General features: G+C 34.7%; 1 protein-coding gene across 1 annotated transcript; it reads right to left on the bottom strand.

The window, feature by feature from the left end:
- Positions 1–9,949: 9,949 nt before the first annotated feature.
- LOC114173739 (tolB protein-like protein) lies at positions 9,950–12,101 on the bottom strand. The gene has a single exon (XM_028058321.2). The coding sequence runs from the start codon at positions 11,992–11,994 to the stop codon at positions 10,033–10,035; it is 1,962 nt and encodes a 653-aa protein (XP_027914122.1). The 5' UTR covers positions 11,995–12,101; the 3' UTR covers positions 9,950–10,032.
- Positions 12,102–25,470: the final 13,369 nt, after the last annotated feature.

Genomic DNA, 25,470 nt, shown 5'->3' with positions numbered 1-25,470 from the left:
CATATGACCAATCAATAACTTTATGTATGAATTTCGTGTTCTTGTTAAAAATTTAGTTGTTTTGTTAAATAATGTTTTATATGTGATTTTATATGTTGCTTATTAATGTTTTGTGATGTTTTCATTTCACATATATATAAGTGAACATCGTAGTTCATCAGAGGATGAAGCACCTGCTAAGAGACCACCAGAGGAGCCACTAGGTTGAGACATCTCCTGATTAGAAGAGCTAATGGTCAAAAAATACATGTTGATATTAACGTCAACACAGGAATGCCTAGTAGTCGTTATACGGACGTCTTCAAAAGCTATTTAGGAATTTTGGCACGAGAGAGAATATCAATCCTTACTCCATATTTTGATCATGTCACTAAAGTTGATCGGGAAATGATATGGCAGGATTTATTGGTAACTAATATTAATGTTATTAACGTTATACTTTGATTTTGTTGATAATATGTTAAATATTATTGATGACATTTTCTATATTGTAGCTAACATTTGATATTCCAAATGTGGCGACGCTTAAACAAAAATGTTTGTCATCGGTGGTTAAGAAATTTTGTGGTTTTAACAATGAATTTATTTTCTTCTCAGACATCATCGGTAGTTACTTGTGGTTTCCCTAAGGGAGAACCTTGTTATGTGGTTTTGCTCTTTGCACCGCCCTCCCCCCAACCATCTTAGACAAGTGATAAATTGGTAAGAAACCTCAATCTCAATCTTATGAATATGACATGTTATATAAAAGTATCCTTACTTATTCCCTTTATCATAGTTCAATTATTGGACATAACATGTTGTTAGGGAGATCAACGGCTAAGGCAAAATGTCTTGCATGGTGTTCCCTCCAGGTTTGATCTTTTTATTCATATATTTATAATTGTTTGATTTGATTTTCTTCCTTAATTAATTTTAATGTTGTTGATATAATGTAGTGTAATAGACAAATCGGCTCATATGAGTGTGGTTACTATATAATGCAATGGATGACAACAATTGTGCGTGCTCATATTACAACTAATTGGGAAACGATAATATATATTTGAATTAAAACAATTACTTTGCAATATACTAAATTTTGGTATACTAGAGTTGTCTTTCTATATACTAACTTAAGTTAATGTCTTATTTTGTAGACATTCAAGAGTCTTTGCCAATTCCTGCGAAGTCCATAAAGTTTGGTAGGATATCATGTGCAAAATTCATAATTCAAATGTACAATAGTATTGATTAGGGTATATGTATTTGGATTGTGGATATTTCAATTATCTTTTAAATGTTTTTGGATTGTGGATGTTTGAGAAAATATTTTGTTCTGGTTTGTGCTGGTCTGTGAAAATAATATGCAGGTTTAAATGTGGGAATTACAATAAAACATACAATTTATTTAAAAAAAATGGTAGAATAGGCCTCGGTTCACCAAGACCGAAGCCAAAAGGTAGTATATGGCCTTCGTTCTAACCACAACCGAGGACAAAGGCTCTGCGAAATTTTTAATTAAAAAAAAAATTGTTAACCTATGGCTTTGGTTCTCATAGACCCAAGGAAAAAAAATCCCTCTATGGCTCTGGTCCCTTTGCAACCGAGGCATAAAAGTGCCTCTATGGCCTCGGGTGATAACCCCCCTTTTAGCCTCGTCCCAATATGCATCGAGTCTAAAACTAAGGCAGAATAACGAAAATAATCGGGGCCAAAACCTTACTGCACTGGTGTTGGTTACTATTGAGAACATTAATAAATTATTTCAAGTTATTAATGATAATATCAATAAATTATATTTTTTAATTTTAAATAATAATTTTAATCCCATTTTAATATATTTCTCCTAATTACATCGAAGGACAAAATAATAATCATACAATTTAATCTATTAAAAAAAATTAAATTTTATCAATCACATCGTTTATAAACTTTCATAAACTTTTTATTTATATTCACTCAAAATCATATTATCTTTCTCTCCATCTAAACAACCCAACAAATTAATACAAATTCATTCTTCGGAATCCAAACTCCATTCCAAAGACATTAGTCATCTGAATCATGTATATGTAGAGCTCCACACTTCCATCCAAACACATTATAGTCATCTGAATCATGTCTATTTAGAGCTTTTGTTTCTTGATTAATGTGTGTTTCAATGTCTGATGGATTCTGGTGTTTTCAAATGGCATTATGTTTTCCTCCGTTGTAACATGTGTGTGTAAGGTGCGGTACCTTTTTTTTTCTTTTTGTTGGTGCATGTGTGGTTTTATGGTTGGTTCTTACGTGAAGGTAGATAAATGTGGGGAAGATAACTTTTATAAAGGGTGGAATTTTAATTGCATGGAATGGTGTGATGTGATGTGTAGGACCCATGTCTTATTTTAATAATTAGATTATCTTTCCATTTTAATTTTAACCAATCACAGATGAGTTTGCATGATGGGCTGGGCCTGCGTTTATACATGTATGTTGCTCAGTTACATTTGCTTCTCCATGAACCTCCAAAACTTTTTCTTATATCTCCAAGTGTCTCCAAAACGTTCTCCGATATCATTAAATGTCATAATTTATGACTCTAATAACTTCACTTACTTTCTATCATAGATGTTGACATCACAAATAATATTTAAATGAATGTCATTTTTATATTTTAGATGTCTCGATGTAACGTCCCATTTAATTTATAAACTTAATTAAAAGAAACGCCACACACAAAAGTATAACAGCGCAGTCTTGGGGTACTTAACACCACCCCTACAAAGCTAGGCACACCACGATGTCGAAAGAAAACCAGTTGAAGAGTTTGACAGATACAGATAGAGTATTAAAGCATGTCGTAATACATGGGCCAAAGCCCTAAAGAAAAGCCCAAAGAACTAAAGTCCAGTCCAAGCAGACTATGCAGTGGAACCATCACCTCCCTGTTGTCCACAGGTGTTCCTCGCATCTGCTCACACCAACAAGTTGATGATCATCGCAAAAGAGAGTATCACACAGCAGAACACACAACAATAAAAGTAGGGTAAGCTAGAGCATAAAAGTTTTCATCCACACGATCAAATACATATTCACCACTCCATATACACATATCAACCAAACATGTTATGACTTCTCAAGCAATACACAAAGACGCGACTCGACTCATCCGGATACATATAACCTGGTCGGATTCAGCGGATGCTTGCACTTGTGGTGGATACCTCTGCTCACCCCCGAGCTGCTCACCCCCGAACTGCTCACCCTCGAGCTATGTGTTACAAGTGCTACAATGAATCAATTTCCCTCACCACAAGGTTAGCCCTTAATGAATTTCAGGCCTCCTACTACTCTCACCACAAGATTCAGTCCGCTCTAGGTGAGATTAACTGACTCCTTAGAGTGTCAGGATGCAACCTTACCTTGAATCCTTACCTAGTTATACAGATGGGGCACCACCATGGACACCCACTAACAGGGGCCATGGAATTACGTCCCGACCACTGAAGCACAACCCTGAAAAATCCCACCTAGGGATTTCAAGGAATTACGCACTGACCACATACCAAAACATTATCAAAACAAGTAATTATTCAACACACACATATGTAAATATCCCATGCCAACCTTGGCAATTCCATCCTCCGTTGTATCCCATGTCAATCTCAAACCACGAAAGTAGGAGTGTGTTTCATACCGACATCATGCCACGTTCATTAACCAATCTTCACTCATGTCTCATGCCAAATCCATACCAACACATCACTTTAATTCCATGAATCATCCCATACCAAAAGCACACCCATATCATGTTAAAACTCATGAATCACAATTCATCATTCATCTTATTCATGCAAAGCCACTCAATTCATACTTAGAAGGGCATAAAAAATTCATACATATATTCAACATCAAAGAACAAGGAAATCCATCAACATACATACTCCTCACTCAGCCCTTCGCTCAGGCAGAAGAGCCTCGCTCAGGTGAGAGGTCTCCCTCGCTCAAGCGAGCACCCTCCGCCTAGGCGAGGGCTCAAGTCAGGAACAAAGGCACTATCGCGCCCACTCGCTTAGGCGAGACCACCTCGCCTGAGCGAGATGGGTTCTCGCTCAAAACTGGTGCTCGTCGCCTGGGCGACCGTTCGCTCAAGCAGCCTAGGCGAGTTACTGCTAATCTCGCCTAGGCGAGATGTACTCGCTTGGGTGAGACAACCAGAACCCGTCCCTATTCACGCAAGCAGATGCATCCAAACAGACCAAAACATGTTTTTAACAGCTCCCACACAGATTATAATGGCACCCAACATTCAACTCACGAAACAAGACCAAGCATATAAGAACACGAAATAAAACAGTAAGCCCTAACTTCCCCGTACCTGGAAAACGTTAACTAAGGCTTTGATACTCGAACAGTGAAGGACAATAGCTTAAGGAATAGCTTCGCGAAATGAAAAACAATGGGACAAGTTCCAAAACGAGCTCATTAGAAAGCTCTAACTGGGAACATAAGGGAGAGACAAAATGAACATAGAGCTTGAGTTGGGAGAGATTTACGCGGAATGGAAGAATGAGGCTGAGCTTGCTAGGCGATGACGATTCCAAACCCTAGCAGAGTAACGACTGCAGTTCTTAGAACAAAGGGGCAGATTCTAAAAGTGAGTAAGAGGGTTAGGGTTAGGACAGACTTAGGGTCTGTTTTTCCCTTTGGGCCAACCCTTAGGCCCAACTCACATGGGGCATCCCTTTTTAAATTAGGGCAGAAAAAGTGGACCTTACACTCGACATCCGTAACTTATTTTTTAAAAATTTTCATTTTAAATTTTTTTATTTGATTCTTAATCCATTTGATGCAATAACCACATTATAACATGTATAAATATTAATATAATAGTTGGTGAATTTATTTTCAATTATATGAAACTGGTTTAATTTTAAAAAATTAAAAATGATGTTTATGAAAATTGTATTGCGGATGTCAGACATCCGTAATAATGTTGAAACGGATGTCATTTTTTATTGCGGATGTTGACATCCACAACCTTTTTTTTAAATTTTTTTTTACTTTGATTATTTATCCATTTGATCACAGTAATCATACTATAACATGTATAAACATTAATATAGTAGCTAATTAATTTATTTTCAATTATGTGAAACTAATTTAATTTTAAAAATGATTTTTATGAAAAATTGTATTGTGAATGTCGACATCCGAAATAATGTTGAAACAAATGTTATTTTTGTGTTGCAGATGTCCACATTCGTAACCTTCTTTTACTTTTTTTATTTTCATTTTGAATATTTTATTTTTGGCTTTGATTCTTGATCTATTTGATGGAATAACCACACTACAACATGTATAAACATTAATGTTGTAGTTGGTTAATTTATTTTAAATTATATGAAACTGATCTAATTTTAAAAAAATTAAAAATGATTTTTATGAGAAATTGTATTGCAGATGTTGACATCTGCAATAATGTTGAAACAAATGTCATTTTTGTGTTGTGGGTAGCAACCTTTTTTTTAATTTTCATTTTGAATTTTTTTTTGACTTTGATTCTTGATCCATTTGATGTAGTAACCACACTATAACATTTATAAACATTAATATAATAGTTGGTTAATTTATTTTCAATTATATGAAACTGATTTAATTTTAATAAAATTAAAAATGATTTTTATGAAAAATTGTATTGGAGATGTCGACATCCGCAATAATGTTGAAACGTATGTAATTTTTGTATTGCGAATGTCGACATCCGCAACCTATTTTTTTTATATTTTCATTTTGAATTTTTTTTTGGCTTTGATTCTTGATCCATTTGATGTAGTAACCACATTATAACATGTATAAATATTAATATAGTAGTTGGTTAATTTATTTTCAATTATATGAAACTGATTTAATTCTAAAAAATTAAAAATGATTTTTATGAAAATTGTATTGCGGATGTCGACATCCGCAACTCATAAGTCTAAACGGGATGTCGACATCCGTAAATATTGAGGGTGCAGGGTTGTTAGGTTGTGTCATAAATAGAGGAGAGAGAATAGTTACTTTTTACGTTTTAATTTTTACTGTGAGGGCAAAGGTGAAATTAAAATTCTTTTTGGGGTATTGGAGAAAGCTTTGGAGGTGCAGGGAGAAGCCACCTTACATTTTATTATGTGCGCTTTATTTACTTGTCTTTTTAAATTAGGTCAGTTGATAAATATTTTTAGTATCCTTTCGTTTTTAATAAAATGCTTAATTGTGTTACTTTCAGTTAAATAAAATTAGTTTGTTTTAAAATAAATGTTGAATATATACATGGTCATCATTTAATATTTGTGAATAAAAAGTTTGAGTCGAGCGATCATCCATATCAACCTAGTATTTAATGTTTTTTATTTTTTTAAATAATTAAAATATGTTTGTTAAAGGAATTAGTGCTCGAACGACCGTGTCAGTCTAGTACTTAATGCCTTTATTTTTTTAAATACTTAAAATGTGTTTCTTTTAAAAAGATAGGAGTACTCGAGCGATTGTTTGCATCATCCTAGTACTTAATACCTTTCGTTTTGATCAAAAAATATTTTCAAAATTAAAAAATATCAACACTCGTTCACTTAAGCCCAGTTCTCATCGACATCCCTTTTCCTTCAAGCCTAGCTCTCACTGGCACAATTTATCAAATCCTTTTTAAGAAACTACATAACCCAGATTTATCATTTTGAATGAAAATACATAAGACCAAGTTCAATCCTTTTCGGGCTCAAGAAACCAAAAAATAATTTTGTTTCTTTTTAGTATTATTATCTTATTATTTTTGGGAAAAAATAACATTTTGAAAACTACATCAACTTTGCATGTTTAATTAAAGGTGTCGCCCTCGAGCGGGCGCTATAGGGTGCTAACACATTCCTTACGTGTAATCGAATCCTGAACAAATTATGGTGGTGACTCCAAAATCTTTTATAAACTCGTTTGCTTTTAGTTCATCATCCCATCGTGATTCAGGTTGCGACAATAGGTGAAATAACTTGGACTTAGTTGCTTGACTATTGGGAGAGTAAAGAGTTCAAAGACATATCCTCTCAAAATAAAACAAATAGAGCTTCAGTTAGAAGTGGAGCACTACACTCTACAAGACGCAAATCTCACCTTGAGATTGCATTAGGACTCGTAAGTTTTCTGTAACATGTATACCAAATTTGCTTACAATATTATTGAACATTTTATATGGTTGGTGCATAAATTTTCTCAAGAGTGAAAACATGGTCATCCTATGACGAATAGGTCGACAAGAACTACAACAACAACAAATATTCAATGCTGGAAAGATGTTGTTGGAGGAAAAAGTAGAGGCGGAGTTTATAACACTAGGGACTTGGCTACCAACATTCATCATGGTGTGTCATCCCTCACTCAACCTTCTACAAATTTAGGCTGCACAATTCATCCAAGACCGGTATAGTTGGTTGAGCTAGAGAGGCTTCTAGAAGAAGTAAAACAAGCCACTTTGAGAGTTGATGAAACTGATAAGAAATATGTTCTCGTTTAAGAAGAATTGAGTTTAATCAAGCAATACTTAGCCATGATGTTGGAGAAATAGGTTGCAGACACTTTAACAAGCACTAGTCACGTGCATCCGCATTATGAGGAAGACTTGGATGATCAACCCATTCCTTGAAGATGGTACATCTTTGTTTATTATCAAATTATGTATACACTTTCTAACAATAACAATTTACTTTCTTAATTATATTATAGGATACTCATAAAATGGATTTAGAGATTAATCTCTTACATTTTAGTTTTTAGTTTTTTAAGTTTTAGTGCAATCCTTCTCTCTTCCATTGTGGATTTTGTATTAGAGGTGGCTGCTACTAGTTCTATAGGCTAAGTAGTGTAGGCTAAGTAGGAAAACATAGAATGAAGTGCTATTGTGACTGTAATGACAATATCAGGACTTGTCTTATTTGGATTTTATACTCATGAATTTGATCTAATCAAATTCACAAATGTACTTAGTTTTATGTTTGCAGTTTCACTTTTAAATAAATGAAATGATATCTTGGATTTGATGGACTCAGCCCAAGCCCACTACATGGGCCACATTCAACTCAAGGCCCAAGCTCATCAAAAGGTCCAATTACTAGAAGTATGATGAGAAAGATACAAGAGGGCTTAGAGCAACAAGAGCCCAATAAGCTTAATAGGTTTCACATGCTATTCTCTTAGGCTAAAGAAGATATCAAAATATGATGGACTTCATGTAAATTCAGTAGCAAAGTCTTTTCTTTTGGGCCAAATGTTGGGCTTGCTTTCCAAAATAATTGGCCAAGGTACATTGTTTCTAGCTTCCAAATTGGGCCAATTCAAGCCCACTTTGTAAGCTTGGCCGAGAAGCTTCTTAGGAGTATCTTTCTCTAATTTTGCATATGGTGGAAAAGCATGGAAGGCATGAATTGCCACATGGCACACAATCCATGAATCATGGATCTAGAAGGCATGCATCTTGCCTAAGCCATGCATTCTCATTCCATTTCCACACACATTTGCATTGCATTTGAGGAAGGTTTCTCTACTACAAATGGGAGCCTCCTTAGCTTGTATCTGGTTACTCTTATTTGAATGGTTAATGCCTTGATGTTGAGAGCACTCCACACATTTGCCTTATTGAGAGTCATACTAGCTAGAAATCTCTTTAGATTAGCTCTAGCCTCCTTCCTCTAGGATAACTTCTCCTTCATAGAACTTCATGTCCACTGAACCTTTCCATTGCTCAAGGGCCTTTAACCTTGCTTCCAATCCAATTTTGTTGCACCTATGAAGCTCCTTCTCCATCAATCCGTGCAAGGAGCTCCATCAAGATTGCTGGATTGCTTGAAATGTGTCTAGATGCAAATTTTGGGATGTGCCTGGAAATAAATAATTCATAACAAATTTTGTAGGTATTTGTGTGGGTCAAGCCCACACTAGGTCGACACCAACGATTAAAGTGCAAATTGTTTGCATAGGCTAACCCACACAAAGCCTTGTTTCAGCCATGAATTTTCATTTATTCTTGGGCTTAGCCTATGCAAAAATAAGAAGAATGCATTGAATTCTCCCTATTTGCATTGTTCTGATCGATGAAAATTGTCTAAAATTTTTCAGTTGTTTCAAGTGTCTGTGGGCTTGACCCACGCATACGAAATTATTATCATATTTTTTATGTGTTTTTGTCGATTGAGTCGACGATAAATAAGTAGCAAATATTTGTCCCCGTTTAATCGAAACAAACGAGCTTTGCACCAGAAAATGGGTGTGGTCCATGTTACTGTCGTTGGACCGACGCCATCATCCCTTTTCGTCGATTTTAGACCATTGACGTCTGTTTTATAACCGATGAAAATAGCTTACACATGTGATTGATGTATGTGTTGTGGAATATAAAAGAAATACGACTGAAATTATCGAAAGAAATTGACAATGAAAAGAAAAAAGAGAATTAAGAATTAAATTTTATGAAAAAATTGTAATTGTAAATCAATTTATTTTATTTTAACATATTTAAGGTAGGAACAATAAAACTAATCGATGTACACATTTAATTTAAATTAATAAAAGAAAAAAAAAACATTTACAATATTTACATATATCAGTCGTACTAATAATAGACACATATATTTCAAATAATTTATGCAAAATCAATGGACAGAAAAACATAATTGATTATTGTGTTTGAAAGAGTTACATAACTATTATAGTTATATACATAATTATATTCCTTTCTTTTGAACGTAATAATTGTGTTATCTTCAATATCTGTCATCGTGCACCATCAACACAGCCATAATCTCACACGCATGTTATGCAGAAGATGATGTTAGCTGAGCCTCATACAACTTATACAGTATGCAATGCAATATCATTATGTGATAGTCAAATGTTGTTTACTCACGTTGAGTTCAAAGTAAGGGCAAAGAGATAAATTCTCATTGCGATCCCAAGAGAAAGAAACCCAAATTTATTTGCCAATGGCATGAAAATTAACATTACAATACAGCAGAAAAATGGTAAACATAGGTGAAGAAATCAAAGGTCACACGTTATCCAAAGTGGTTCTGCAAACTCGCCCTTCAACTTATCCCAATCTTCACCATGACTTCCACCACACAAGACCAAATCCCCATGGTGCCACGTGGGCGTTCCATTCTCATAGGCATTACACGTCAGCCTCCTCAACCCACTCCCATCCACTCTCACCACGTACAGATCCCCATACGGCTGAAACTGGTTCGGCAACCCAATCGGCTCCGCGGTCACGCCACCCAAGTTCGCCGTGAACAGCAGCCACTCTCCGTCGCCACTGAAGCACACGTGATTCAACCTCTCCCTCTTACCCTCCACCCCTTTAGCCACCTCCACCCTCCGCAACCCACTCCCATCTGGTCTCACCAAATAAATCCCAAACACCTCACTGTTCTGCGCCTCATGCCTGTTCGACGAAAACGCTATCCAATCCCCTTTCGGTGACCAGCACGGCATCGTATCGATCCACGCCCCCTCCGTCAACCTCCGTAACCCGCCGTTGAACTCCCCCTCAACGCCGTCAACTATGTACAGATTCTTATGCCCCGACCTCCCTGACCGGAACACCACACTCTTCCCGTCAGGGGAGCACGAGGGAAACGCGTTGTTCCCCGTCTCCTCTCTCGTGAGAATCGTTAGCTTAAACGGAACCTCTTCACGGTCGTTTGTTAAATGAACTGGGTCGAATTCGATACGTGCGATTTGAACCGTTTTGGAAACGGACTCGAAGATTGGACCGATGGAGGTGTATATCACGTTCTTTTCCGTTGGGCTCCACGCGTTGTGAAAGCACGTTCGCCCTTTGAGTAAAGTCCAGCGTTTAGAACCGTTTGATCTAATGATTTTAACTCCGCCCGTAAGATCGAAGCTGTGATTGAAAGCGATGAAATCGCCGTCGGGGGAGAAGCTAGGAAACGAACCGTTAAGTCTGAGTAACTGTAAATCATTAACCGGAGAGAGAACTTTATCGAGGTGCGGGTAGGTTAACTCGCCCTGAGTTGACTCGCCTCTGAATCGGTGGTACCCGAGGTGGCGAGAGTCCAACGAGACGAACGGGTTGTAGTGGTGGAAATTAGGATTTATATCTCCGGTGATTCGTTCGAACGTTTGCGTTTCGATATCGAAAACCTCGACGTGCCGGAACCCGGTCTCTTTCCTGCGAGTTGCGACTGCAATGCGCTTCCCGTCGTGGAAAGCTGCCGGAGTAAAACAGTGCAACCCCGGCGGCGTCACGCGAATTGGCGAGTGCGAGTTTTCCGATACAGATAGATCATCCGAATCGGTTAAATTGACGCAGAAGATACTCCACCATCCATCTTCGGCGATTTTGTGGAAGAAAATCGTTGAATCTCCCGACCACGTTGGCCAGCCCCCGCGTTCGCTCACAGTGACTCGTTTTCCAGGGTCGGCCTCGGGGAAAACGACGATCTCCGTTTGGAGTTCGCGGAAATCGTTGGTCTGCCACCGGCGAGACCGATAAGATGCGACGGCGAGGAATTTCCCGGTAAGGGACACGGCAGGGCTGTAGTCCACCTCGCCGGGCGGGGTGAGTCTCGTGACTGTGGCGGTGGCGCCCTCCTCGAGAGCGGAGGAGTAAACGGCGCTCCAGCTGGTGAAAACTTCATCTCGTTGGTCGTGCGTGGAAACGAAGTAGAGGTTTCCGTTTCTGATAATGGGGCGATCGAGGAAAAGGGCGTTGGGAAGAAATGGTAGAGGCTGGGGTTTATTATCGGGTCGAGTAATATAGAAACGGGGCGACCCAGTTCGTTCGGAGACGAAGACGACGTCGTTTCGGTGACTAATGAATTGCGCGTTGAAGTTAATTGAAAGACCATCAGTGAGGCGGTGGTCTGAGGCGGCGTGGGGTGGAGGGTGGTGGTGGCGAAGGTCGACGGTGAAAACGTCGAAACCGTATTGGGTCCTTCCGACTGTGTTGAAGACGACGGTTCCAGCAGGTGGCAACATTGTGAGGGAGTGAGAGTGGTGCTGTGTGGAGTGAAGTGGATGCTGATACGGTGGAATGGTTTGGGGATTTAAAAAGTGTTAATCTTGCACTTTTTGCGTCTGCAATGACGTAGGATTCTCAACATTCTCAGAACCCATCTTTGATTTCAACTTTGAAGACGATATTCGGATAAAGGTACGTCTTCTTAACCTTACCTTAATTTATTTTAATGCATTCCTTATATTTGACTAATTTTGCACTTTTTTAATTTTTTTATTTAATAAACAAAAATTAAACTATGGGATGATGAATAATCATTTCATTTTTTACCAAAATTAAAGTTTTCTTTTATATATACACAATTGTGGATAAATACTAAATAACCCAGAAGGAAAAAACAGAAAAGAATAATAGAACTCATCTCACCGTTCCCACGTGGTCCATATGATTGGACGTATCCTTTTTCTTATAAAATTTTAAAATTAAAACAATCACTATACTTTAAATACAAAATATCTGTTTTTAGCTTTTTCTTTAATCAAATTTAAAATCAACAATTTATGATTAAATTTTGGTTTTAGTTTACTAAAATATTTTTCTTCAATTTTGATCTTCTAAAATCTGAAATTATTATATGTTGTTGTTGAAAATATTTTAAACTAAATAAATAAATAATATTTCTTTAAGAAGGGATATGAAATAATTTTACGTATCAAATGTTGACACATCATAAGATATAATTATCAGTCGTGTATAGGAAACTTAATCTTTTAGTAACACACATCGTTCTTAATTTATCCTCTTTGCCTTATCTTTAAATTAAATTTTAATATTTTTTTTCAAAATAAATTATTAATGGCTGAAAAATATATCATAATTAAAGTTATTGTTTTTTAAATTAGAGTTTCAGTTCATATTTAAATATATCTTTATTAAAAAAACTAATGGTGATAAAAATTACTAGTTTATTATTATCTAGCCTCTATAAATTAAAATACGGATTTAAATTTTGTTCTTAAACTTATAACTTGCCAACATTAAAACAAAGTTTCATTAATAAAAATCATGGAAACTAAAATTAAATTTTGTAATATATACCTACCTAAAAATATATTTAAATCATAAAATAATTACACTTTATGTCCTTATTTGTTTATTATAATAAGAAGCAAAATAAAGCACAATGACAAATGGGAGCCGGTATGGTTTTTATTAATTTTTTAATATTGGGTATGCTTTTTGGTTAATCATGACTAATTATACAAATTAAATAATCCTAAACGGAATATACATTATTTATGGTACACTGTATTTTTTTTTTTTTTTTGTGTTTTAACGAAACAAAGGTTAATAATACAACCGATTAACAATCATTGCGATAAATAATAATATTTAAGTTGGAAAATAACGTTTCAATAAATGGTTGAGTAAATAAGTTTTTTAGTTACTTGTATAATTAATATTGATCGTCGACATATCAATAATAAATGAACTTAAACTCTTTTTTGTTTTGCTTTGTTTGGGATAAAAGTGGGTATTGAGAAGGTGTAGCAGTGAATGAGAGTGTGAAATAGAGAGATTCCTTATGAGATTAGGGAAGAGAGTCAAGATTTTTATTATTTTATGATTCTTGGTTGACACACAACTTTGCGTTTTTTATTTTAACACGTTTTTTACTTGGTCCTGTATACGTGGACGCCATGAAGATTATTTACACTACCAAAAACACCTACTATTTCAATGTCTTTCTTTATTTGTTTACGTAAAAGAATAAATATTAATTTGTCAAAATAGATTAAAGAGTTATTTTTAGATGAGAGAATCAGCAAGGTTTGGTGAAAAATCTTCCCAACAACTCATAACCATTAGTATATCACGTACTATTATTTCATTGTAATATGAGAGATGTATATGTTAAAAAGAAAAATCTAATATATGTAAATATTAACAAAATATATTTAAGAAGGGAACAGAGGAAGAGTTGTTTTAATAATGGGAATGTTATTGTTTCGGGTGTAGGAACCAAGCACCTACTAAGAACCACTTCAATTTTACTTCTCTCTTCTCTAAGTCTCCTCTCTTCACAATCTGCGATAACTTCTTCGCCAAGAAATCTTCTTCCTCGCTCGATCGGTTGACCAGACGATCGGGGTACCTGTCTAAAAGGCTCTGATGCTTAAGTCAGTTGATGGACCGATCGGTGTATAGATATAACTGCAGTAATAAATGCGAATTAAAGATGCTCACCAACCTACCTTTGAGCCCTATTTATAGGTATATTGACTTGTTTAATGTTAATTAATCCAATTAACTGGTCTCGTTTGGCCGATCGATCGATGGCCGCTTGATTAGGCTGGTTATCTTCTGAGTTTAACAACCTTAAGTGAATAATTAATCTATGTGTCTCATCGACCGATGGTCATATGTAAGGCACTACGCGAATCACTTATGAGACTGATCGACCGATGGATCTCCATGGGTTGATGCATGGTCGACCTAGTGACCGATCAACCGATGGTCCTTTACGAGGTAACGCGTGGTTCGTCTGTGGGACCGATCGACCGATGGTCCCTTACGAGGTAACGCGTGATTCATCTGTGGGACCGATCGACCGATGGTCCCTTTTGGGGTAGCGTGTGATTTATTTGTGGGGCCGATCGACCGATGATACTTTATAGTTCGTCTGTGAGGTCGTTCGACCGATGGTCCTGTTTTATAGGCAAGCCCTCCCAGCCTTGTTCGATGGACTGGAGGACTGTGCGTTACCGATGGCCCGATGGGACATACCGTACAGTTATATTATTAGTTTAAAAGATACAAATATTAAAGTGAGATAAGATATTATCGGAAGGAAATGATACAAAGAATTGAATTTTATGTTTATGTTTTAAATTTCATACAATATTATACATGTCTATTAGAAGGAGTTTTGCTAGACTATTATGAGAAGTAAATCTTAAAAATTGTTTAGTATTTATGTCATAGTTAATAAATACAACATAGACACACATGTTCCTTGTTTGTTCTTTGATGCAAAAGTGTTGACACAAATGTTTTAATACTATACACCAATGTTAAAAAAAAAACAAATTTTTAATTATAGTGGAATGGAGAAATAAATTATTGGTTATGATAAACATTAGATCATTAGATCAAAAGATAAGATCAAATTCATACATTAATAATAAGTTATAAATAACAAAACTAATCTAACTAAAGTTCAAAATAATTGATTTGGTTTGACTCAACCTTATTTTTATTCAAATCGAATTAAACCACTTAAATTTTATGTTTTTGAGTGTATTTTAATCAAATATCAAATCAAACCATATATCAAAATCAAATCATACAGTAAACACGTCTAACTATAATTACATTCTATTAGAGATTATACAAGTACGTATTTTAATTTATGAAATAATGACATTATTTTTAATTTAATACAAAACATAAATTTCTCTAGTTAGATACCAAAAATAGTTACAAAAGTTTGTATCTTTATAAATATTACGATTGTATCTTTATAAACTAGTTCATTGCATTATAATTTTTCTCGTGTACTTAAGTATGATATTTAAACAACTTATTATTCTTTCCAAGCTAATTATGCACTACTACCCGTTATTACGTACAGATAAATTATAAGCTCTTCCAACCAAATCATTTCATGCAAACCAAAATCAAATAAGTGAACTTTTTTTCTTCTCCTTTTTATATAATAATGATAATAAGATTTGATGATAGAATAATATTAATGATTAACATAATAATAGTAAAAGTAATATTAAAAATACGAGATAACAAAACAGACGTAAACAATAATAATAATTATTTTAAAGTTAGCCAACAGTACTTTAATACATAATTAAGTATTTTCAGTTACATGTATAACTAATATTGATTATTAATATATTGATAATAAATGAATTAAATATTTTTCTTTTGTTTTGTTTAAACTTTGTTTGGGAAGAAAGTGAGTTTTGAGAGGGTGAAGTAGTGAGAGTGAGTGAGTGTGAAATGGAGAGATTCGCCTGTAGAATGTAAAACTGCATCACAATTTTTTTGTTATTATTTTATCTGTCTTGGTTGACACGCACAGCTTTGCGTCTTTGATTTGAAGTCGTTCTCTTCCTATTGACGTGGACACCATCAAGATAACGTGCATAAAATATTATAAACATATTCGTTACTAGTTTTTTACATTTTTAAACATATAATAAAATACTAGTACTTTAACTTTTCTTATTCATTTATTTTAATTTATTTTTTTATTAAACATGTATTTGTCCTTCAACTATTACGAAAAATTATAAATGATCTATCTTCAAAACTTTAATTTTGTTTTGTCCACTTTCAAAAACAATGATTTTAGTCCTTCATTTTCAATGACCTTAAATTTTATTTCACGTGACAAATGTAGCATCTCATTTTAAAAGATTAAAACTAATAAAATAGAACACTTCATCATAGTACTCAAAACATGTAATTCAGTGTATAAAGTATATTTATACAATCTTATAAAAGATAGGAATATAAAATATAATGTTTATACATTCAAACTAAACCAAAACGGCCTTATATAAAACTAACCTCTTACTAAACCTCCCAAAGACATTCCACTACCCCAATTGATGGCCCCTCATTCTCTAGAGCAATTGACACTAAACTCAATTATTCTAATATATGCCATTAACATAGAATTTGCTAGAGGTGTGCATCTGTGATAGTTCCTAAACTTTTCATAACCTAGCTTCAAGGGGTTATCACCTAACCACACCCAATGTAAATCTCCTTCGTGGCAAGGACCAAAACATTCCAATGACTAAGACCTCCTGCGAGTCTCACCACATAAATCATTCTTACTATAATTGAATGTGAATGATTATTAGAATTCATGATATCTCCTTACTAAAATCTCCTATGTCAAGGCATACACTAAAGTTACCACCACCACAAAGAATTTTTCCTTGAAATTCCTTTAACATCATTATCATCATACATGCTGACACAAAAAACTTCATCCTTATTTAATAACAATTTATAGTCATAAACATAAATAAGGCCCATCACAACATTTTCACATCAAGTAATAATAATCAAAGCCATATACAGGAATCATATCCATCACATAACTATTAAAGCAACTAAAGATTAAAACAAAGCCAATAGAGGAACTGGCGCTCAACAGTGGCGCTCAGTGGTGGGGCTCAACGCCAAACCTCTTACAAAACTTGCCACTCATCGGCCCTTTTTTAGAGCCTAGCATTAGCGTGTTCTGGGACAGTGGTGCTCAATGGTGAGAACTCCCGCTCAGTGCCCTGTCATGAATCACAACCTAAAATTTTATGAAAGAAATAATCCTCAACGCCCCCAATGTGCTGCTTAGCGGCATGTCAACATAATAGAGATTGAGGAAGTTGAATATATTCAATTTGATCAAATAGGGTACTTTCCCTTATGGTTTTTGCTCAAATTCTAACTTTCTCATCCAAACACCAAAGATAGTTTCAATCAAACCCACCATTTTAAAATAGTTATCCTCAAAATTCCTAAGAGACTAATTCATCAATACACAAAAAATAGATTTAGCATCAAAGCACAGTCCAAACATTACATATAATAGCCAACTTCATCAATTCATCAATTCATGAATCACACACTCATTGTGCACCATACAATAATACCTAACCATATTTGTCACATTCAATCAAGCAATTTGGTAGAAAAACAAGAAAAATACAGTTGGTACATAACCTAGCTTCATTTACCTGACCAAACAACTCACGAGACTCTAACCAACGAAACTCCTCTCAACTTACAAAATGTTTTATCTACACATAGAAATATCACAAGAACAATCAGAACATAGTTTTATAATCATTGATTAACAAAGACTCATATTGATGACTAAAAAGACGCATGCAAGTGAAAGAAGACTCACATGCAACATAAAACAAAAAAAGACCAAGAAAAGGGTTGAAACTCAACTCAGACGAATGAATAAAATAATCAGTCTAAATTGAAGAGCTCATTGTGATGATCAATTCTATGGTTTTAATTCTTCAATCAGACGAATGGAGGATAACGACTATCTTGCCCAACTGAGACGTCAAATGCCACTACTGTCAACCGATGTAACCCTCACCACCGTCAATGAGACATCTCCTCATTTGCTCCTCTTCCTATGCACGAAATCTCGACATCTAAACAATAGCTTGTCATTGCGTATGTTCATTGGCCCTTCTTTATAGAGGACTTTCCCTTAATCCAATACAAAAAGGACTTGAAGAGCAACCATTGCAATTTAAAGAACCTATGACAAGGTCGAGGGCCAAAAGCCTAGAAGAACAAATATCCTTAAAGTTCTTAATGCTCCATGAAACTTGGAACTCAAAGGAAATGAAGATCATGGCTTGGAGCACATTATAGAATAGTTTTTCGTTTTCAAAAGATATTTTGTAAAGTTTTATTTTTTGTACGCTCGTAGGGCGAAGAGTTTGTGTCTGTAACAAATGAATTTTTGCATTTGTTACGGGCCCAACGTCTTTGGGTCTTCCTTATATATACTTGCACCACAAACAGATGTAAACACTTTAGATAGTCATTATATTAATTTTTAAATTCATTAAGAGAGGATTCTCTTAGTTCTTGTCATAGAACATTGATTATTATCAAAGATTGAGATCTTTGTGTCAAATCTTCATTGACTCATCAATTTTTTAGATTGTGGCTTATCCATATCAGTCTTATTTCCACGTTCTTCTCTGATTTTCTTTGTTACGGGAGGACTCAAATTCAGATATGATCGTACTCTTTGCTGGATAGGATTGTATCATCCAGTATCTAGAATAAGGTTCTGGTTTGAATTTCTTATTATATCTTTTTTTTTTATGTTCATAAGAAGAAAATATAAAATTCTTGAATGTTTGTGTTCTTTATTTTCTTTGTGTTTTCGTTTTAATTTGCATCTTTTTGCATTTGATTCGAGGAAATTGTCTATCTTTTTGTTTTTTGTTAATTATAGTTCCAATTATCTATTTAGAAGTTCAATTACATTGATTTACATGATTTTTAGGGTTTGTATTTTTGAAGGGCCAAAATACAAGTCATGTTCTAAAGAGATTGTAATTAATTATTTAGTATATTATGTTGATAGGTGTAAAACTAAGTCACACTATATGTTTATTAAAACTAATATTTTGCACAAAATGGTCATTAGAAGGTCAAATATATTCTACAAGGTTTATAAAACATTTTTCACAAATTGCTTATGAAATTTGTTCAAGCCAAAAGAGATAACAGTTCTGATCAATCAAAAGTACTTTATCAGCCTATGTTGCCAAGGATCCCCATTATTCTTTGCCTCCAAACTCTTCAAATTCCTATTCGTCTTAAGATTTTAAAAACCCCCAATCAACCAACCTGTCTTGCTTTAAATGTATCTTCTTTATTATTCGACCATTGAACTTTTATCAATACAAAATATCTCATATGTAACCATCATGGATATTATTGATTAAATCAGTGTTTGACCTAATATACTAATCGGTGTTGGGCCTATTGACCCAATTGGTATTGAGTATAGCACCACACAACCCCTTTAGCCTTTGCATGTAAGGCTAAACCATATTCTTATTACTATTTGATTCCCTAAACAACATTTGAAACATATAATTTTCCTACACTTCACTCTTAAGTCTTGTCTAACATTACATTATTTATGACAGACTGCCACATGACACCCTTTCTTTAAATGATGCGAGTTAAAATGAATGTTTGTGACTCTTTGAGCTTGGAGTTGCCACCATTCACATTGTTGACTTAGCAAACAATGTCCTAAACATTAAAGAAACGGTGTCACCAAGGCGACCAAGATATTTAAATAGAAGGCCAAGCCAACCGCAATTGGGCATTCTTCTTAATATGTTCCGCCCAAGCCAAATCAATAGTAGATTGGCCCTTCATAAGGTCATTATACAATAGTTTCAAGTGAAACTTCTATTTTTCTAACTCTTGAAAACTTTATGGGTACTGCAAAAATGGAATGTTCAAACAACACCAAAGCGTTGAAGGCAACAAACAAGAGGATTACTCATCTAACTAAAGCTCTGGAAGATGCTTACCAAGAGAGTGAAGAGCACTATGCTAAGCTCAATCAAAATTTGGAGTTATGAACAATATTGAGATCAACATTAAGAAAATAAGATCAAATGGGAGAAGTAAGAAGCAAAACTTAAACAGGAAAAAACTAAGATATCAAACTTTTTCATCTAGTTAAAACATGATAAGATTGAACTTTTTACTTCCCTAAAAAAGGTTAATGATGAGATAGCTCGAAGCTTTATGAGTGGTTTTCAAGGTGCAATTGATCAAGTAAAAATCCTCTTCCCCGAAATGAATTCAGTGTTTTAAATCCCTTAAAGGTGGTAGTGGACGGTCAAATCGTAGATGAACAATGTTGTAATCTTTCATTTTGTTTTTATTTTGGATAAACAAAATATTTTGTTGTCTTTTTTAAATTACTAGACAAATTACTAGACTTGCACTAACACAAAATGGGCTTTTTACATCTGACATTTTTGGCCTTTTACGTCTAGTTTAGATCAGACGTAGTTTCAAGACTCATAAATTTACGTCTGTTGAAATACCAAACGTAAATTTATGTCTGGTAACAACACAACAAACATAAAAATTCATGCTTCTTCTGGACACCGTGCACACTTGCCAAACAACCACTAACCAAATTTATTGATTATCCTCATCACAACTCAAACGCGAACAATACCAGATTTGTAATCAGAAAAACTCCTCTATCACACAAACACCCTCACGAAACCACTGCGCGAACCATGCTGAAACCTAGCAGCAGATTAGATCTCCACCAGATCTCCACCATCCATGCACCATGCCAAAGATTTCAAGTTGCACATCAACATAGCAAATCACAAAAAACACAACTTTCCGTTTTGCCAAAAAATTGCAAACAGTGACGACAAAATATATTTGTATTGCTGGAGACGCGTGAACCACTTTGTCCAAATCTGCAACGCAATGGAGGCCCTCCAATTCGCAGTGCTCACAGCGTGTTCAAAAGGTGGTTTGCAACATCTTCGCAAGGTGGTTCGCAAGCTATAAAGAAGAAAAGGAAAACATAGGTGGCGAGAAGAAGAGAGTGGTCATGAGCGTGTTTGTTTACACTGTTGCGAAGAAGAGAGCGAAAATGGAAGTGATGCAGATGAAGGGACATAAAATTTGATTTTTACGTCTGATCTCCTTTAGTCAAACAAAAATTTACGTTTGACCTCTATCTACTAGATGTAAATTTATGTTTAACCAAAGGTTTTAGACATAAATTTTAACAACTTTTACTACGAAAATGCCATCGTGCATTTTTTACGTTTGACATTTAATGATCAAACGTAAATCACATGACCTAATAAGCCCATTTTCTATTAGTGTTGCAAATTTTACCTACCATTGGATACTTGTGAACGTTTTTGTGTTGTATTTCCTTCAAATTGGTTAGACTTGTTATGGGAGTTGATATCTTTCTATTAGACTTCATAACTGTTTTCAATTTATTAGTTTTTAAAACATGATGCCTTGATAAGATACTATCATGAGAATTTCTAATTTATTTAAAGTGGCGCCTTAATAGGTCACCATTTGAAGAAGCTTTTTTGTGCTTTAGTAGGTCACCAAATTATTGAGAGTGACGCCTTAAGAGGTCATCATATTGACATAGGCATTGACGGTGTAATAGGTTGCATTTTTTATTGAAATTGACTTCTTAATAGGTTGCCATTTTGACGAAGGTATTGGTACCTTCATAGGTTGCCATTTTTTATTTAAAGTGTGACCTTAATAGGTTGTCATTTTGAAGAAGGTATTGGCACCTTGATAGGTTGCAAATTTTTATTTAAAGTGACAACTTAATAGGTTGCCATTTTGACGAAGGTATTGACATCTTGATAAGTTACAAATTTTTATTTAAAGTGGCGCCTTAAGAGGTTGCGATTATGACGAAGGTATCGATACCTTGATAGGTTGCCAATTTTATTTAAAGTGGCTCCTTAATAAGTCACCATTTTAACAAAGGCATTGACACCTTGATAGGTTGCCCATTTTCTTTAAAGTGGTGCCTTAATAGGTCTCCATTATGATGAATGTATTGCCACCTTGATAGGCTGCCAATTTTTATTTAAAGTGGCACCATAATAACTTACCATTTTTACGAAGGTATTGGCACCTTGTTAGGTTGCCAATTTTATTTAAAGTGGACCATTATTATATAAATGTTTATTCATGCCTCATTAAAAACCTTACTCTAAGTAAGGAAAAAAAATACATTTGCAATAATTAAAATGTAGTTTATAATAAAGAACTTAACTATAGTAGAAACGCAAACTACTAACATTCCATGTCCTGAGAATTCTTCCTCCATCCAATGAATCTAGTAGATAAGCTCTTCGTCCGATCACTTGTTGTATACTATATGATCCAACCCACTTAGGTGACAACTTATCATTTGTATGAGAGTAGCTTGTTTTCTTCAAGATCAAGTCTCCTTCCATGAACATTATGGGATTCACTCTACTTTCATGCTTCTTTGAATCAATCATTTTGCAACTATAGTTTGAATACACGCTTTTTCTTTGATTTCATTAATAGTGCCAATCATTCCCAATCTCCCTGTTGCATTTTCTTCTTCTGAAAAGCCTTATACTCTTTATGAAAACATTTGTATTTCAATAGGCAATATGGTATATACCCCACATACAAGTGAAAATGGAGTTGCCTTGGTAATGGTTTATGTGGTTGTGTGATATGAGCATTATATTTGAGGCCATCCATCTGCCATTTCTAGTCCCTATCATTCTTTTCAATCCTTTTAATATAACTTTGTTAGCAACTTCAGTCTACCCATTTGTTTGAAGGTGTTCTACACAAAAAGAAAAAAAGGCTAATGGATATCCAATTGCTGACATATGTCTTAAAAGCACATTGTGTTCCATTATCCGACCAAGAGTTTTCGGAACACCATATCATCATATGACCGATTGTCACAAGCAATGATATATTTTTCTATTGTTATCTTAGCCACATGTTCAACCTCTATCCATTTTGTGAAATATTCCACCGTTACAATGATGAACTTCATTTATCTTATGTCTATGGGGAAAGACCTAGAAAATCAATGACCCAATTGATGAAAAGGCCAGGGCGATACCATCGTGTATAGTTGTTTAGCAAGGGCTGCAATGATATCGAAAATTTTCTAACATTGATCACATTTTTTTTTTCAAAAAACTCCAAACAATCATAACTTATTGTCAGCCAAAAGAGACTAGCCCAAAAAATTTAATAAACAAAAGCTCATCCACCTATACGAATTCCACATATTCTAGCATGAACCTCCTTCATGATGTGGTTTGCTTGTTCAATTTCCACACATTTTAATAATGACGATGAGAACCACTTTCGATATAAGGATGAGCAGATGATGACATAACATGTTGAATTTCTCGAAATAGTTTCGACCTGCTAAGCAAAAGATAATGGCCTAATGTTTTAATGATTGCTAGATGTGAAAGGAGATCAACCCTTGCATTTTGATCCCTATGAATAAAAACAAAAGACAATTGCTTAAAAAGTTCTTTCATTTCTCTTACCTTTTGTAAGTACTTTTGCTAGATGAGAGTCATGATAAGTGTCTTGAATACATAAAATTCCCATATAAACTTGACACTTATCGTGCTTTAATTGATCATATTTTGTAAGTGAACAACTTCTTTTAGCTTATAATTACAAAATGAGGTACTAAGAAGAAGAAAATAGGAAATTGATGAATTTTTAACGATTTTGCAACAATTTCTCAAAGAATTAAAAATGATGCAGTTGAGCCCTAAAATTTGTGGTTGAGCTCTAGTAAGGCAGTCAAGTAAGTATTCAGAATGTGACTTTTGGAGCTGAGCCACAAGAGGATGTGCTTAGCACTTAAGGCGGTGCATGGTTAAGCGCCAAAAGTTGGGTTGTGCGCCGTAAAAATATTTCTATAAATAAAGACCCTAAGTTCTCATTAGTAGCATTGAGTAGAGGCTAAAAAATGTAGCAGTATGATAGAATAGGGTTTGTGAGGCACGAGGAAGATGCTCTTAATGTAAATCTTATGTGTAGATGCTACTAGAATTGTATTGTAATATTCTATGAGTAGTTTACCTCCCTCATGTCTTGGTTTGTTATAATCAATTATGATTCTATATATGCTTCTACTTTTTAGGTATTTATCTTTTCTTTCATTCAATTGTTTGTGGTTTGATTTATGTTTAATGAAGACTTGATCACTCATCTTATTTCACCGGTTTGATTTGAGTTGGAAGACTACTCCCAACTTGCGTGGATGAATTGACGACTTATCATATTTCACTAGTTTGGATTGATTTGAAAGACTGATCTCAAACTAAGGTCCAATCATTCATCTTACTTGTACTAGTTCTTATTTAGGAGCCAGACGGGATGCTGGAGGAGAGAGTTTTGCACATTAAAGCAAGGATTCATGCTACAAGGAGTTGAGAAATCACACTGGATTTGAAGTCCTTAGGTTCTAGTGATTTAAGGATGAACCTAGATCTACATAGAAAGAGTACTCCTAGGACATTGAATGATTTGCATATTAAGTAAACAAGATGGTAGTGGTCACTAACACAAAAAAGTCTTTTAACATCCGATATTTTTGACCTTTGATGTATGTCCAAACACCGACGTCGTACTGGGTGACGTCAAAATAACGTCGAAAAACAGAACAAATGTCACTTAACATCGGGGCAATAGGGGTCCAACGTTATCCAACGTCGGGGCCAAAAGTAGCAGACGTCAATTTTACAGTAAATGGACCCAAAAAACAGAGCAATTTAACTTCTGTTGGGCTCTGACAGACGTTAAATAACGTCGGCCATAGTAAGCTCAGACATTAAATAACGTCTATCAAAGCACCACCAAATGTCAAACTGCTTTGGTTTTTTTTTTAAATTTGGTTGTTTTTACAACATTCCCACATCTGAAAATCAACAAATTCCCAAAACAGTTTCATAATAATTTCAACACAATTATGGAGTTACAGTTATATCTAATAACACTTAAGTTTCAACATATATTCTAAACTAATATACACAATTCCCTTGATTGTTCTTGCTTGTTACACTAAACATTACAAATAAAATAAACACATATGAAAGTCATAAGTTGACATACAGAAATTAATAACTTTAAACTAAATGAGTTCTAACCTTTGGATATAATACTTTAAGTTGTTGGCCTCTAGGCTTACTCACAATTCTAATGAAATTTTGGAAACATAAAACATATGTTAGTTTTTATAACTAAGTAGATACATAGGTTAGGATTGAAAAAAAATAATACTTACTCTTGTAACATGTTTTTCAAAGCAGGTGAAATCTTCCTATGGCATAAATGAAACCATACAATCGTGCATTGTC

This window comes from Vigna unguiculata, chromosome 2 (genome assembly GCF_037176805.1).
Source record: "Vigna unguiculata cultivar grain cowpea cultivar isolate G323 ecotype 2 chromosome 2, ASM3717680v1, whole genome shotgun sequence".
In the NCBI taxonomy this organism is placed as follows: domain Eukaryota; kingdom Viridiplantae; phylum Streptophyta; class Magnoliopsida; order Fabales; family Fabaceae; genus Vigna; species Vigna unguiculata.
The sequence above is the reverse complement of the archived record's forward strand: the minus strand, read 5'-3'. Positions and strand labels throughout refer to the sequence as shown.

What these genes read in the sequence shown, in the direction of transcription:
- LOC114173739 (XM_028058321.2), bottom strand. Translation starts at nt 11,994, where the DNA reads ATGTTGCCACCTGCTGGAACCGTCGTCTTCAACACAGTCGGAAGGACC.